The sequence below is a fragment of the Notamacropus eugenii genome, chromosome 5, assembly GCF_028372415.1.
Source record: "Notamacropus eugenii isolate mMacEug1 chromosome 5, mMacEug1.pri_v2, whole genome shotgun sequence".
Lineage (NCBI taxonomy): Eukaryota > Metazoa > Chordata > Mammalia > Diprotodontia > Macropodidae > Notamacropus > Notamacropus eugenii.
In genome coordinates this window covers 368431150-368449333 of record NC_092876.1, presented here as the reverse complement: position 1 = coordinate 368449333, position 18184 = coordinate 368431150, and the positions used below count along the sequence as shown (strand labels likewise).

At 34.0% G+C, this 18184-nt stretch overlaps 1 protein-coding gene across 1 annotated transcript in view; it reads right to left on the bottom strand.

Moving 5' to 3' along the window:
• Positions 1 to 13957: 13957 nt before the first annotated feature.
• The window catches only part of ZBTB11 (zinc finger and BTB domain containing 11), a 34365-nt gene continuing 30138 nt past the window's right edge, over positions 13958 to 18184 (bottom strand). The window contains exon 11 of the mRNA XM_072614141.1: positions 13958 to 16271. Coding sequence (XP_072470242.1) covers positions 15754 to 16271 — 518 coding nt within the window. The 3' untranslated portion in view covers positions 13958 to 15753. The remainder of the gene's footprint in view (positions 16272 to 18184) is intronic.

Genomic DNA, 18184 nt, shown 5'->3' with positions numbered 1-18184 from the left:
GGATCATGTGAAATATTTGTAAAGCACTTTGAAAACTTTAAAGTGCTATGCAACTGGTAGCATATTATTTATAAGTAAATGGTAAGGGAATAAGAATTTTCATAGCACTTTCTATGTGCTGAGCTCTATAAAATTCTCATTTGATCCTTAGAGCAAGCCCTAGGAGGCTTTTGCCCCCTTTTTATAGTTGAGGAAACTGAGGTAGAAACGTTAAGTAATGTCTAAGGCTGCATCTTTCTGACTTTCAGCTCAGCACCTTATCCACTGTGCTACCTAGCTGCCTCTGCACCTGAAGGAAGATGATTGGAAGATCAGAAAATCACCAAGCTTCATTCTTCTGTAACCAAGGAGAGCCCGTACATAGGGCCTTCCTTTTCCCATCCATCTCTTACTCCAGGAACAGGACCATAGTGTGGACAGGCATCTTGCTGTTTATCATGCTGCCCATTCACCTTATCCTTCCCTTTTGTTCCTAAATATTGCATAAAAAATCTACTCTGCTCTAAGGCAGAGGTCAGCTACCATTGCTACCAAAAAGAGATATAACAATCTATACCGTGGCTCCACTCAAAATCTCCTGTGGTTTCAGTCTTAATATTGCCTATGCAGAAGTTTGCGTTCCTGATATCTCCATGTTCCCTCACACCCCGTTAATATTAGCCCCTACTCATCCTGTGTCCCTTATCCACCCTTGTTGCTCCCTCCTTTCCACTGTGCACTATGAAACTATTATTAACAAATTGCCCTTCCTACTAGATCTCTTCCTCTTACATTTCTATCTTGTAATAGCTGAAACATGGCCATTCTCAGAAGACTGACCCAGTGAGCCCAGGGAAGGAATAAAAATGTTTGTTCTCACTACTAATTTCAGCTGAGGCCTCCCTCTATCACTTGATTGAGCAACCTCACATTTAAGTTCCACTTCATCCAAGTATGTTGTCCAGTTGCTAATGGCAGTTATATACTGTGGGAGTATCTTCCTCCTTTATCAAGGAGTCTTAGGACTTGGATGACTAGCCTTTCTACTCCTACCCTCTTAGTTTTATTTGATCTTTTTACTATTTTGAACTTAAACATCAAGTAAAATAAGCATCTCCACATGCAAAGAGCAGATTATGAAGATTGTACATGAAATTGCAAATATTAAGCATAGCTTTTTCTTTTAAAGTATATAATAAATTCAGCATACTATTTTGAAAACTCATCTGTGTTTTCTTCTGAACTGTGTTTTGTTTACTTCTGTGCATTTTAAAAAATGTTTCAATAACCTTTCTTTTTTGACAACATTATTCAGTTCCTCTTGCCTGCCTTCAACTCTCCCAGGGGCTCCATGAAGAAAGAAGGGGAAAACGAACAATGTATCCAATTCACACATTGACCATGTCCAAAAACGTATCTCATTCTGCACCTTGAGACCTTCTTACTGGTAGGGTTGGGGGAGGGAGTAATCAACATTTATTTAGCACCTACTATGTGCCAGCCACTGTGTTCAGGGCTTTTTACAACTCTTTCATTTCTCAGGAGATGAGTAACACACCATCATCCATTCTCTCAAGTCCTAGTTGGTTATTGATCAAATTCTTAAATCTTAAAAGTTATTTTTCTTTATAATGTTACTCTAATTGTATAAGTTGTTCTCCTTGTTCTCAAATCAGTATTCATACAGGTCTTCCTTCTTTCTCTGAATCCATTTTATAAAATACAATAATATTACCTAAATCACATAATGTAATTTGTTAAGCCATCCCAAGACTAATGTTCACCCTCTCTATCTCTAGTTCTTTGCTACAACAAATTAAGCTTCTATAAATATTTTTGTGCATAGATGTCTTTTCCCTCTTTCTTTCATCTCTGGGGTATCTTGAGGCCTAGAAGTGCCTCTTCTTCTGAGTCAAAAGAGAAGTTTCACCATTTTCAGTATAGTTCCAAATTGCTTTCCAGAAAAGCTGATACAGTTTACAGCACCACCAACAATGCATTAGTGTGCCTGTCTTCCTACAACCACTTTAGCCTCTTTCATTTTTTGTCAACTTTGCCAGTCTGATAGATGTAAGGTGGAACTTTGCAGTTCTCAAATAGTGATTTAAAGTATTTTCATATGGTTATTGAGAATTTTAATTCTTCCTTTGAAAATTACCTACTCATATCCTTTGACCATTAATTAATCTGTGAGGAATGATTCTTGTTTTTATATGAAATAATAAATATTTATATAGCATTTTAAGTTTTATAAAGTGTTTTTACATACATTATTTCATTTGACTTTGTTTCTTATGTATCTAGAATATCATGAGGGAGACTGACCTATCAATTCTCTTTTTCTCCTTTCTCTATCCCTGGTTAGGTAACAAAATCATATTTGTATCATAGAAGGAGTTGATAGGATCCTATTTTTTTTTAAAGTGTATATAATACTGAAATTACTGTTTTCTGAATGTTTGAATTAATTTGTAAAATCACTTGGTCATGGGGCTTTTTTCTTTCTGAGTTCATTTATATTTTTATGATTGGATTATTTAAGTTATTTCTTGTTCTATTATGGCTATTTTTTAAAATACTCATTTCATCTCATCCATTTTAAAAATGTAATTTGGCAGAATAATTTTTAATTTTCTTTATTTCTTACTAATTTGTAGTGAATTTTTCTTTTTTAAATCAATTTAGTTAATATGTCTATTTTTGTAGTTTAAAAATAGCTCCTGATTTTATGAATTTAAGAGTAACTTTTTGTTTTGAGTTTTATTCCTTTTATTCTTAGAATTTTTATTTTTATGTTTAGTTGGGGTTTTTTAATGTGCTACTTTTCAGGTTTATTGTTATTGTTGCAGCATTCCTAATTCGTTGATCTCTCTTTTGTTGATGAAGGTCTTTAGCAATATACATTTTCCTCTAAAGCCTGCTTTGCCTTCTTCACAAAAGTTTTATTATTTTTTCTCACTGTCATTTTACTTGATGAAAGTAATTGTTATTTGTTATTTGACTGATTCTTTTGGATTAATTTTTTTCATAGCTAATTTTTAATCCTTTCTTCAGAGACCCTTTAGAAATATTATTTTTATAGCATTTTGGTCAATAAAGGATGTGTTTAATATTATTTTTAATATTTCTGCCTTTCTACATTTGTTTGTAAGATGTTTATACCCCAAAACATGATTAGTATTTGTAAAGGTGCTATAGGGTACTAAAAAATATGTTTTGACCTAGTATTCACCAAAGATCTGTTATAGTTACCTTTTGTAAAATTCTGTTCAGGTCCTAAATTTCTTGATCTTTTTGTTAGATTTGTGTCAATGTGTCAATGAAAGCGGTACATTCAGGTCTCCAACTATTACAGTTTTACTTTAAGCTATTATAGTTTACTATTAGAGTTTTATTCTTTTTCTGTTAACTGATAAACTTTCCCTTTAAATGTTTAGATACTGTGTCATTCAGTGCCTGTATATTAAGGACTGATATTCCTCTCCAGTTCTAATAGGGTTGAGCAGTTTTCATTTATGGCTTATTTACTTTCTTGATCTGTTTTATAGGTTAGCTGTTTTTTATAGATTTTTATTTTATTTTTTCAGTTGATTCTGTTCTTGCATTTCTTACTGTTTCATGGGATCACTGATTTTTGTTTGATCCATTCTAATTTTCAAGGAGTCTTGTTATTTGGGTAAAATTTTTCACCTCCTATACTAAGTTTATTCTCCTACTTTCTTCAGGAGTTCTCAATTCATTATTTTTCCAATTCTTTTATAATGCAGTTTTTAATATCTTATTTCTTTTCCAGTAATTCTAATAAACCTAGGTAAGTGCAAGCCATATCTTTATCTGAGGCTCTACCTGTAGTGGCTGTGGAGTTACTTTTCTTCCTCTAGCTGGGTGTCCAAGACATCCTTGGATCCATAAAATATATTTATCATTGGTATCTTGTTTACATAAACATATGCATATAATATTTATATAAATATATACATATGAATATATGCACATATGAATACATAAATACAACTGATAAATTTATTACCAGTTTTGCTTCTTGAATTGGGATTTTTTTCAGGCCAGGCATTAACACACTTGGATGAAACAATGGTTCTTTTCTTTGCCCTAATGGGCAAAATGCCCTATTGCCAGGGATCCTTCCACTAGCTCTTCTACTGATACCTGCTGTGCACAAAGTGCTGGCAAGTCCCAACCTCACCTGTGTCCTCTGTGTACAGGGTGCTAAACTCTTTAAGGATGTAAAGGAACAACTCAGGTTAGCTTGCTGCAAACTTTCAGAGTCCCTAAGCTATGTAGACTGATTACTACTCCCTTGGTAAGAAATTTGATGTTCTATTGGCTCCCATCTCCCTTCTAGATTCAAAGCCCTTGGTGGGGGTGGTGGGAGGGGGAGGGGTTAACCATACTTAGACCTCCTTGCTAAAGCTCTTCCCATCTTCTGGTTCTTGTGGCAAGGTTATGTTTTAAGGTACAAGGATGAGCATGTGAGGGGTATAACCTTCAGGTTTTCTGGCCTGGAGTGAATGCTTTGGGCCATTCTGGAAAGACAAAGGGCTTTCCCACCCCTGCACTACAACAGTCCAGTCTCCATGGGGCCAGGTATGAGTGGGGCACTCTTTTTTTTTTTAAGTGCTTTCTCAATTACATGTTAAATAAAAATTCTTAACATTCATTTAAAGTTTTATGTTTCAAATTCTCTTCTCCTCTCCCTCCTTGAGAAGGCAAGCAATTTGGTATAGATTATACATGTATACTCATGAAAAAAATTTTCATATTAGCCATGTTGCCAAACAAAACAGACCAAAAAAGGCCTAAGAATAACAAAGTTTAAAAAGTATGCTTCAGTGTGCATTCAGACTCATATCAGTTCTTTCTCTGCAGGTAGATAGCATTTTTTATCCTGGCTGGGGCACTCCTATAGTTATTGGAGCTCAAAGGCCTCCAGGAACCTCATTTGCTCTTCTGGCTGAGCTACCTCTTTAGTTTAAGTTCTTGGGTGTCTCTTTTTGCCAACCTAAACTATATACATAATTATAGTTTCTCTCTATTTCTTAATTCCTATTTGATCTGTTCTAGAACTAATGTATTTTTGGAATTACATGTGTGGGAATTGGGCTATATGCCTGCTCTTATACTTGGGGGCCTCAACTTGATGTGACATGGTAAAACGTCCTTGCTTTCCAATTCATCAACTTTATAAACTTGTACGATCTGCATCTTCGTTGCTGATGAGCCACACTCAGGGACAGACATACCCTTGATCTCATTACCTAGAAGATTTTACCTCTACATTTATAACACTAAAATTCCTCCACTGTCCATAGCCTATCTTTACATCTCTGCCTCATCCCTCCTAAACATGTTCTCTGTCTGATCAGAATTTCCACACACACACCTTTCCCAAGCTGTCACCCTTGTCCTGGCCTTGTTTTCCTCTTGAAAATCTTAACCTTATAGTTCACCATTACAACTTTACACTATTCTATACACTGTCCCCATTGCCCTAGTTTTGCTCATTACTTTCAAACCCCTAACCCTGGAATATTTTCAGCCCTGCCCTCCCCTTTCCGCCTGTTCATGTACAGTTGAGCTTCACTGAGTGAGACCATTACAAATTTGTTACCTGAACTTAACTGGGCCCACACATTTGAATATAGGATGCTTTCCTTCTTACCTGATTAATTCTGTATTTGCAAAGGGTCAGGATACTGATGAAGTCTGAGTACCAAGGCTTAATTGATCTTATAGCATGCTGAGGTTCTGATGTATATGATGGAGGATCATCAAGCCCAGAGGAGTTGAGATCTAATCATTTGGAAATATATGGACAAGTTGAACAAATTATTTCAGAACACTGCTAACCCTCTAGAATTGAAACACAACTGAAGACCTAAATAAGGGGTTTATTATTGCTATTCTTTGCACAGAAAAAATGCCTGTTGTTTGAAACTGATAAGTGAATAGGCTTCAACTAAGGCTGCTTACTGGAGAAGAAAACTTTGGCATCCATGAAGGAAAAGGGACAGGTCAAAACCCTAGCCTGAGAAAAGGAAGCGTCTAACCTAAAAAAAAAAAATGCCAGGGACAAAGGCAGATTCCTTAATTTGATTTGATCTCCAGAGTAGGGGATACCTCAAACTCAACTCATTAGGCTGAAACAACAAAAAATGAGTAAATCAATTTAAAATATTTTTTAATGCTAGAGCTGACACAAAAACTGGAAGAGGGGGAAAAAACCCCACTAAAAAACATCTACAATCAAACTTTAAAAAAAATAGCTTGCTTCCAGAACTAACTAGAATTCTTCAAAGGAATATACAAGAGGTTTTTTTTTTTTGTTTTTTAATGAGAAAATAAAATAAGTGAGCTATGGAGGAAAGAGTTGGAAAAAGAATTGATCATTTAAAAGGAGGTAAAAAGTCTAGTTATCAGAATGAATCAAATAGAAATAAGATGCAACTAGATTTCTTTAAACAAAGTAAAAAAAGGGGAGGAGATGTAAGATCTCATATAATAAACAACCAACATGGAAAACAAATCAAGAAAAAATCTTAATCATAGGACTACCCGAGATCTATGACAAAAAAAAAAAAAAACCCAGATATTATATTTCAAGAAATCATGAAAGAAGACTACGCAAACATTGTGAACAAGAGGGCAATATATTCAATCCAGATGGAAACAGAAAGAGGAGAAAAGGATAGATTAGTGATAAGCAGAATAAACCCTAATGGAAAGGAAATAATGACAAGGTTAAAAGTTTTTTAAAAAAGGAGAAAAATGGTAACCATTTAGAAAAGAAAAAAGTATAAGAGAACAGGATGGAAGAAATAACTGTAAATGTGAATATAAGTTGGCAAAATGGATTAGAAAGTAAAATCCAATAAGTTGTTTACAAGAAACATGTTTGAAATATAAAGACTAATAGTTAAGGAGTCAGAAACAAAATACATTATGTCTCAAGTGAACAAAAAATCTGGAGTAGAAATTATGACTTCAGACAAGGGAACAACAACAACAAAAAATAGACTAAGAGAGAAAGGAAAATATTTTTTGAAAGGTAACAAATAATGAATTGATTCCAATACTTTCTATGCATCAGCATAGATTCAAAAATACTTAAAGGAAAAACAATGAATTACATGGAAAAATATTCTGTAAACCTGTATGTATGAGGATCGTCAGTTTTCCCAATCCTTATAAAGATCTTATGAAAAAATAAATATCTTAAGGTTCTAAATAGAATTTTAGTAAAATTAGATATAATAGAGCTATGGCAATTGAAATAGAAAAGAATACACATATTTTTGAGCAGTATAGCACCTTTAAAAATCAGTTATGTCTTAAAACATCACAAAAATGAAAAGTAGAAATAGTATATGTATAACTTACTGATCATAATGCAATAAAATTATATGAACTAACTCCTAAAAAAATTAAAATGAAAGAATAAATAATAAACCTAAACATTTGCCAGGTTACACAACAAATAATAGAAATAATAAATGATTTCATCAAAGAGTATACCAAAATTTTGGGGAAAATGCAACTAAAAATAAACCAACAAAATAGCTCAATTAAACTGATAGAAATCTTAAGAAAAATCAAAGATTAACAAAATTCAAAACTGAAAAAAATCCCACTGAATTAATAAAAGTAGGAAATGATTTCTAAAAAAAAAAACCCCAAACTAAAATAGAAATAATTAGCTAACTTGATTAAAAAGAGGACAAGCAAATTGTCAGTATAAAAAATGAAAATGAATTCTTAATGAATAAAGAACATAAGAAATTAAGAAGAAACAAAGAATATTATTGGAAACATTTTTCCCAATTATATACCAATAAAACTGATAGCTTAAATGTAATAAATATTTACAAAAATGTAAAACATCCAAATTACCAGACCAAGAAAGAGGAAAATTAACCCAATTTCATAGAAAGAAAATGGACAAGCCATAAATGAACTTCAAAAGGAAAATACTCTAGTACCAGACAGATTGACAAATGAATTCTATCAAACATTCAAAAAACAATTTCACTACTACATAAACCTGCAGAAATAGCAAAAGAAGGGATCCCACTTTATATGATACAGATATAATCTTAACACACAAACCAAGGAGAGTCAAAACATAAAAAGAACACAGTAGACCACCATTCTTAATCAACATTGATTAAAAATATGAATGTCATTAGCAAAAAGACTAAAACAAAACATTAAAAGATTTTGCACCACGACTAAATCAGAATTGTACCAGAGATACAGAGTTCATTTACTCTTAGGGAAATGATAAACTGAATTAAAAATCAATAACAAAAAAATGTTAAATCACTTGATTAAATCAATATGTGGGAAAATAACTTTTTGAAAAAAATGTAATACACATTTCTATTTAAAATACTAGAACAAATGGGCATTTCCTCAAAATTATACTACATATCTAAAACCCTGAACTATCATAATATGTAATGAAGATAAACTAGAATCCTTTCCAATAAAATCAGAAGTGAACCTAGGGAAAAAAACAAACAAATCTGTATTGCACTCCTCACAGCATTTATTGCAAACCACTTCTTTCCTCAATCCACCTACACCCTACCTCTTTCCCTGAAAGTTTACCTTTGCATGCTCTCTTTCTAATTCTACACATCAAATTCCCTCGATATCATCACCTATTCTCTTTGTTCTAGTTTTAGTTTTAGAAGAAGCTTCCTTTTTCCTTGCTAATGCTAATTACTTTTGTTTTTAACCTATTTCTCTCTCCTCCTGGAGCTCATGCATTTCATCTCCCCTAATTTCCAATGTTTTCTTATCCAGAGACTTCTTCCCAACTATCTATAAATATTCCTAGATCTGCTCCATCCTTGAAACAAAAAAACAAGAAACTTCTTTTGTCTCTACCTTCCCTTCAGGTTTTTATCCAATTTCTCTCTTACCTCTTACAATCACACTTCTAGGGGGAAAAATAACTGTTCTTTGCCTCCACTACTCACTTCACACTCACTTCTAAAATTTTTGAAATCTGATTTAGATTTAAAATCTAAACCCCTGGATTAAAACTCTATCTCTCCAAAGTTATCAGTTACCTCTTGCTAAATTCAGTGGTCTATGACTAATACTCAACCTTCTTGATCTTTCTGAATTGATATTATTGTCCTTACGCATACTTTTAGCATCTTGAGTTTTCGTAAGATTTTCTCTCCTAGTTCTCCTAATTAACCAATTAATTAACCAATCCACAGTCTTTTTAGTGATCCCCATCCATGCCCTGAACTCTTTGTGTTGATGCATTGGACTCTGTCCTGGATTCATGTTTCTCTTTGTACTTTTCCTTAGCAACTTTTGGATTCAATTATAACACCTATGAAGATAATTCCCTAATATACTTATGAGACCTTACATATCTTCTGTGCTCCAGGCTCGCTTCTCCAGCTGCTTGCTAAACATTTCTACTCAGATGTCCTACAGGTATTCCAAATCTAACATTTCTAAAATGTAAGAGGTGGGGTCTTGTGAAATAATCATTTTTAAAGTGTCTTCTATATGTCAGACACTGTCCTTTAACAAATGTTATCTCACAAATAACTCTGGGAAGTGGGTGCTATCCCTATTTTACAGTTGAAGAAACTGAGGCAAATAGTTTAAGTGACTTGCCCAGGATAATACAGCTATTATGTGTAGAGTCCAGAACTGAAATCAGATCGTCCTGACTTTAGGTAGAGTGCTCTATCCTATAGACCACCACCTACAAGGCAACTTCTCCTACGAAGCCATACCTGGACCACTGTCCCCCAACCCCTTCACACACAGGGAGACCCTGGCTACCTTAGTTCTGGACATCTCTTCCTTCTCTGATTTTCTATAGCCCTTCATAGTCTGAATCACACAATATAATCTCCCCAACCATATTAATAGTGTCCTTAGGTAGGGATTATATTTTCTCTTTCACTCCCCCCACAGCACCTAGAATAGGCCTGGATACACAAGAGGTGCTTAGGGAATAGATAGGAAGTTCGAAAGGGAGGAAAAAATAACCCACTCTTCCTCCTAACTTACCTATTTCTGTTGAGTCACTAATATTCTTCTAGTCACCCACATTTGCAACCTCAGTCATCCTCAACTATAGGTATATGTGCATGTAGGGTGTGTTAATGTCTCAAAATAAATTGGCATTGTTTTAATTTAATCACAAGAAATACTTTTAGTTTAATATTATGAATTATGTTATGCAATGAGAATTGAATTATATGACATAGATGTGGCAATGTATAGAAAGCCCACATTTGCTTAGAGAATGCATTTGTCTTCTGTGGCACTGCATTGTACCTTCTATTATTCTACAAAAGGTGCTCACATCTAGCACTTGCAGCATGGTATATCTTTATTTTTGAGTATCAACTGAAAAAAAAAACATTTGAAAAGCTCATGTCTTCATTTTATTCTATATGTATGATGCCACTTATTAATCTGGAAATATGGATTAGCTCATTGTTAACATAGGAAAAGGAACAAAAATAATGAAAGTGAAAATACCATAAACTCCTTGGTTAAAAAATTACATAAAGACTGCCCCCATTAGTTCCATCATATGAAACAAAGCAAGTAATGACCCAGTGAAAATAATTTTTGTCTTTTAGTTTTACATCCATGTAGTTCCTATTCAAAGCCATTAAACTGATCTGTGATAATAAGATAAAAATAGATTAGGACTCAAACTTCATTACCTAGATAACTTTCATCACTGAAATTGAACATGTTTTCTAGGAGTAGAATAGAGTAAATCAAGAAATGTATAATTGGAATGAATTTTAGGGGTTAGAATATAGCCCATCAAAGTACAAGAAATTTGCTTTCCCTTCCATTTCTTCTACTCTGATGATGCAGCAAAGGTCACTATGGTCCAGCATTTTTTAATAAGGGAATTATTCTGAATAGGGCAAAAAAATTAATTAAATTAAAAAATTCCTCACCAGCTCTCAAAATGTCATATGTTTAGCTGTTCTTCATGATCAAGTTTTAAAATGAAGGGAAAACTTCACTGTTGGATTGTTGCATGGAGGCAAATGTTTTTCTTCTAAACCAGAACAGTGCTCTAACTAAAACAGAATGGAGTAACTGATTTACATTGTTCTGTGTTTGACCAAAGGTGGGAGACCATTCAGAGGTCACAGTGAAAAAATCATCCCCCTTCACTAACAGATGAAAGCTTCCTTTCATGTCAATCACAATCAATAGGATCACAACTCCACAGCTCTTGTAGACATTTGTCATTATCATTGTTCAGTTGATATCCTATCCAACTCTTTGTGACCCATCTGGAGTTTTCTTGGCAAAGATACTGGAGTAGTTTGCCATTTCCTTGTCTAACTTATTTTACAGATGAGGAAACTGAGGCAAGCAGAGTTAAGTGACTTGCTCAGGGTCACACAGCTAGTAAATGAAGCCAGATTTGAACACTGGATAAGTCTTCCTGACTCCAGGACCAGCACTCTACCCACTGTACCACCCACTTGCCATTAAGAATCTTGTGTCCACTAGCAAACAATGATCTCCAATTCTCTGCTCCATAAAAACCCATGAATCTATTATGTACAGCTTGGGATTTTATTCATATATTTAACATGGTAATAATCCTCATTCACTACATCTTGTACTCTTTGGAATGACCTTCTCTTTCCTGTATAGTTTTCAAAATGTCATTGACAATCTCTTTTTTTTTTTTTTACATCACTGTCATCACTCCCACCATCATCCATTGCATCCCCCTACCAAAATAAAAACCCTCCCTATAAAAAATACATGAAAGTGTAGCTCTACCAACCATGCATCAGTGTGCTTTTCCTTCCAAAGCCTCTCCAACAATTGTCTTTTCCTATTTTAAACTTTACCAATCTGATGAGTGTGAAGTAGAACCTCAGTTATTTTGATTTGTATTTGTCTTACTATTGATTTTTTTATGTGGTTATTAATAGATTGAATTTCTTTTCAAAACTGCCAGTTGGTATCTTTTAACTATTTATCTATTGGGGAATGGCCCTTGTTCTTACATATTTGTCAGTCAATACACATGTATTAAGTGCCTATTATGTGCCAGGCTTTGGGTTAAGTATTGGGGATATATAGAAATGTAAAAAGACTGGTCCTGTCCTGAAGGAGCTCACAATCAAACGAAGAAAACAAACAAACAAATATGTACAAATGACCCACATAAGGGATGAATAGGATATAATTAATAAGGAAAGGTACTATAATTTGGAAGGATTGGGAAAGGTTTCCTGAGGATGAGATTTTAGTTGAGACCTTGAAGGAAGTTAGGAAGCAGAGATGAGGAAGGAGAACATTCTAGGCATGTGGAAGAGCCAGAGAAAATGCCTGGGTCTGAGAGATGGAATGTCTTGTTCTTGGGACAACTGGTAGGTCAGGGTCACTTGATTGAAGAGTATGTAATATGGGGGGAGATAGGGGTGAATATGAGAGGGTGGTGATGTAAAGCAGAAAGGTAAGAGAGGCTAGGTTATGAAGGACTTTGAATGCCAAAGGGTTTTGCATTTGATCCTGGATGTGATAGGAAGCCAATGTGGCTTACTGAGTATGGGAGTGACATGGTTGTATCTATTTTAAGAAAATCACTTCAGTGGCTGAATGGACTAGAGTGGAGAGAGACTTGTGGCAGCAGACCAATCAGCAAATTATTACAAGAGTCCAAATATGAGAAGAGGAGGCAACATCAGAGAGAAGGTCGTCATATTTAAGAGATGCTGCAAAAGTAAAAATAGGCCTTAGCAACAGATTGGCTATCAGGTGAGAAATAGTGAAGCCGACTGACACCTAGGTTGTGAGCCTGGAGAGACTAGGAGGATGTGGTGTCTTTGACAGTAATAGAGAAGTTAGGAAGGGAGGGCAGTTTGAGGGAAAGTGAATGAGTTTCAGTTTTGGACATGCTAAGTCTAAGATGTCTATAGGACACCCAATTCAAATGGTCTGAAAGGCAGTTGAAGATGTGAGACTAGAGTTCAGCAGAAAGGTTAGGACTAGAATTGAGAATCCTCAACATAAAAATAATCATTAAATCCATGAGGGTTGTTGAGATCTCCTAGTGAAGTAGTATATAGAGAACTGAGAGAGACTTTGTCCAAGCTTTCACATCTAAAGTGAACACCATCTGCGTCTCAGGGTTGTTGTACTTTTAACCTAAACCTTAAGGCACCATATTAGTGAGCTATTATTTCACCTTTGTAACCTCAGTATATGGTATGCAGCTAATGTTCATTGAATTAAATGAGATATCGCAATTTTTTAAAGTGTCCTATAGTGCCACTGTCACAGAAGACTAGTATAGAGTTATAGATTTAAAAATGACTTTTTCTGAAGGATTAAAAAAACTTCCATTTTGTGTAGTATTATTTTACATTTAACTGTTTAGCTATCTTTATCTAAGAAACATCATCTTAAGATTATCAAGCCCTCACTGAATATAAGAAAAACATGAAAATATATTGTTTGGGGGAGAAGTTACTTTCCTAGTTTCCCTAATATGATTATTTCTTAACATATTAATTACTAAATAATTATGGAATAATTAAAGCTGAAATAATTTGTCCCTTGGTAATATTAAAATATCTTAAACATTCAAATGTCTTTAAACATTTATTTCTATGTTTGATACCAATTTATGTACATTTAAATGCATTTCTCAAGCTAAGTTGGAAACTCTTTACATTACATTTGACTTGGAAGTGATATTAAATTTAACTTGATGCATTTAGGATTGTAGCTAGACTTTATGGCCACCTAGCCCAAGTTTTCCCTAAAGGATTAATAAAATATTTGTTAAGAAACAAAACTATTTTTTTTTGTCCTAGTAAAAACTGATTAGTTTAATTATAAATAAAATATTATTCTGGCAAAAGAAAAATATTTGCAATATAGAAAGCACTGCAAGTTTTAAAATACAATGACAAGCCTCTAGTCAGCTTCAAAGCTTTTAAACAACATTCACCAGCTGGTTTTATTAACGTATTTATGATAAACATTAATGGTCTATCTGTCTTACAACTCAGTAAATCCAATGCCATAAACAAGAGTATGTGTGAACAAAAATGACAAGAGTTCCAAATTTTAGTCAAGTTGAAACAAATTTTCATAAGATCTTAAAAAAAGCCCCTTCCCCAAACCCCCAAACAAGCAGCCTTTTAAAAGTTGGACTATTTTAAAATTTTCTTCCTAAAATTGAATGTCAGCCACATAGCTATGATTGGAAAATTTGCAAAAGCAAATATTATGTATGCAAATCCGACACATGCATGACTAACATATTTACTCCTTGGTCTTCAAAGTCATATTATAAATATCATGGTAATGTGTATATATCAAGGCACATCCTTCTCTTCTCCTTTAGGAACAATATACCTGTAACTTCTTAAAAAAAAAATTTGTGCATTTTACAATTGTTCCAAACACTTAAAAGTTGAATTATAATAATTACATCTTAACTAGTAGCTTCTTAGGTGGAGCTACCAAGGGCTTTCCCTTGTTGATTTTGGAAAGGTGGGAGGCTGGTCAACTTGAACACAGATGTGGACATTTTAAAAAATATATACACTTGAATAAATGTAATTTTTAGATTCCATATAATCTACTTTTTATTGAATTCATTTTCAACAATCAGATGGGTTACAAATGACTAATTTTTTTTTAGATTAGTATACTGTAGTGAGAGCTGCAAAGAATTTTCGTTATTACTGAACTTGACCATTAAGCAGTATTTTTGTAACTTATTTGCATGTGTTGGTGGCTAGTCTGCTTCTAAACTGATCCAGTTTTTCAACTAAATTAAGCAATTAAACATGATACAATGGCTGAAAACATCAAACCTAGTTTTGACTTGTTCATGCGATAGCCAAAGAACAAGATTTTCCATTTATTGTATTATAAAGTTAATGTGGAAGGATTTTCCTCATTAAGAGTGTTCAATTTCAACAATAACAAAGCTCTCAACCCTCAAGGTCAATTTCCTTGCCTTGAAGAGATGACAAAACAAGGCCTATTTTGCTGGATGTACAATGCAATTTCATGGCATTAAACAAAAAACAAAACCTAGGACTAAATATTCAGTTATAGATTGCCTACATAGTCAAGTGCAAACTTGATTTATAACTATGTAGCTCAACAAGTGCTTTAAAACGAAATACAGTCCTTGACTTGGAAAGGGACTGAATTTAAACAGTTAAGTCACAAATCACAGATTTTAAGTCATTAAAAGGTAACATTGTACACAATAGTGTACCTGCAGACACTAGTAAAATGCTTTAGTATCTGAATTTTCTTTTCTATCTGTTAACAGGGCAAGTCAAATCACAAAATTTTACCTCCACATTTTTGACGATAAGATAGAATTTAAGCTCAAAACATACATTCAAAGTAAAGTGAAACAAGACTGAAACTATGCAATTCTAAGTACAAGTTTTATAAAAATTAATCCATTAAAAATTATACCATGATAAACAATTAAATAGAAAGATTTGTTTCAAATTTCTCTATATTAGATAACTAAAATTGAGGGGGGTAAGGGGAAGAGAGGGGGAGAAACTTCTTTGCAGAATCTTTAGGCTGGATATACTGTTTAGCGATGCAGATAGTGTGTCATCAAGCAACAAAAAACCTTGAAATAGGGACTCTGAGCTGTAAGTTGGATGCTGTAAAGATGTGCAAGTTTATGGCACAGGGAAGAGTCATTACCAAAATTTCTTCTAGCTGTTACTATGCTCATTCTGGTTCTGAAACATGTGCCACTTCAACTTCCACTGTTTCAATAGCTTCTGTTACTTCAGATATTTTCTGTCCTTGCTGCTGTGCCAGTACATAATTAACTACTTGCATAATACTTTGGTCAGAAAGAGTTGACACCGATGCACATTCCTCAGTAGCTGCAACAGCTTCAATAGCTTCAATGGTTTCTCCAGTCACTACTACAGTCTCAATTTCCTGAGGGTCACTGCTTTCTTGTTCTTGCATGCCTGATGTTAAGATACTAAAGGCATGTTCCACTTGAGTTCCCTGGTTATGAAACTGAAGGGTATCTTTCTCCAGCATAATCTTGCAAGGCACATAATCCCTGTGGAATTTGGTCATGTGTTTCCGGAGTGTTCGAGCATCAATATAAGCTTCATTGCACACAGGACAGACATAGGGCCGTTCCCCTGTGTGTGTTCTTACATGGCGTTTCAGGGAACGTGCATCAGCCCAAGCAACCCCACACGTTAAGCATTCAAATGGCTTAACTCCTAAAGGAAGAAAAAATAATATATTAAATAGTTTGCCAGGAAATTATTAACTTTTATACTTATCCACATACAGGTCTAAGTTTTAAGGTTACAGAAATCTAATTTAACTTGCTTTATGGTAGCTGAGAAAATGATCATATTAGAACAATCAAGATTATATTCCATGTTTTTAGGAAAAAACATGTTGATCCATGATTTCTCTCTTAGATCTATATCTTACACATAATGTGATTTTAATAAAGTCATATGGGCATAAAGAGATAGATTTTTTTTTTATTATATATAATGTCCAAAACAAGTCACTACCTCTTTGTAATTCTCTTCCTATGGCTTTTTCATGGCACCATCATCCTTCTCCAAGTTTGCAACTCTGGAGTTTTCCTTGATACTAGCTCCTGCTCCTTCCCCCAGTGCTGGTCCAATCAGTTGCCAAGTCTTATATTGATTCTACCTCTACACATTCTATCAAATATGTTATGTTCTCTCCACTCAGTCACTACTCTTATTCAGCCCCCTCATTACCTGCCACTCTCTAACTAAAAAATCATTAATGGCTCCCTACTCTTTTTAGAACAAAACACAAACTCCTTAGCCTGGGTCATTTAAAGCTCTACAAAATCTACCTTTTTAGATTTATTTCATTTTACTCCACAGCCCCTTCACATGCTATGTTTCAGTCAAACTGGTATAACTACTTAGTTGTTCCTTGAACTCAATATTCCATCTCCTATTGATGTGCCTTTGCACATGCTGTCCCCCATATCTAGAATTCATTTCCTATTCATCTTTACCTTGGGTTTCCTTGGGTTCCTTAAAGATGAAACTTAAAGATGACACCTCTTAATCAAATTCAACTTGAAGCTCCCTGATCCCCCCAGTCATTAGTTCTCTTTCCTTCCTCAAGCTGCTCTGTATTTATTTCTCTGTGTGTATACTGTCTACACCCAGTAGAATATAAACTCCTTAAGGATAGAGACTATTTTATTTTTGTTTTTCTAAACTCTTCTTTGCTATCATGCCCACCCCAGTGCTTTGCACAGTGCCACTTATTATAAACAAGTATAGTAAAAACTTTTATTCCTCAGGACTGAACAAAATGCTGTAAAACTATAAACTGAGCAAAATTACCTGGTTTATTGCTTATAATATATCAACATTTTAAAAGATATTATATAAACATTGTACACTGATCGTGACATTTTTCTCACTGCAAAAAACTATAACTTTCACACTGATGGGTCTATTCTACTGACTCTGTGGTTATTTCAAAAGAAAGAGGGAAAAGTATTAGCTATTAATGAACACCTGATGCAGAGATCCTTGTTTATGAAATTTGCTTAGGGAAGTTATGTAGCTCAAAATACATGCTAAATGCTTACTTTCTCTTTTTTTAAATAAAGTTTTTATATTATTTTTGACAATCATTTTTTAAAAAATTTTAATTCCAAATCCTTTATCTCCCTTCCACTCCCTTCCCACCCACTGAGAAAGCAAGCAATATAATACATTTTATATACATAAAATCATGTAAAATATATTTCTATATTATGTTATTATAAAAAAGCAATAAAAATGAAGAAAATGAAAAATGCTTCAATCAGTACTCAGAGTTCATCAGTTCTTTTTCTGGAGGTGGATAGCATTTTTCCTCAAGAGTCCTTTGGAACTGTCATGGATCATTGTATTGATCAGAGTAGCTGAGTCTTTCACAATTGATGATCATTACAATATTGCTGTTACTGTGTATAATGTTCTTCTCCTGGTTCTGCTCACTTTACTTTGTGTCAGTTTGAACAAGGCCTCTCAGGTTTTTCTGAAACCATCTCTTTCTGAAACCATTTCTTACAGCACAATAGTATTCTATCATAATCATATACCACAAATTGTTCAGCCTTTCCCTAATTGATGAGCAT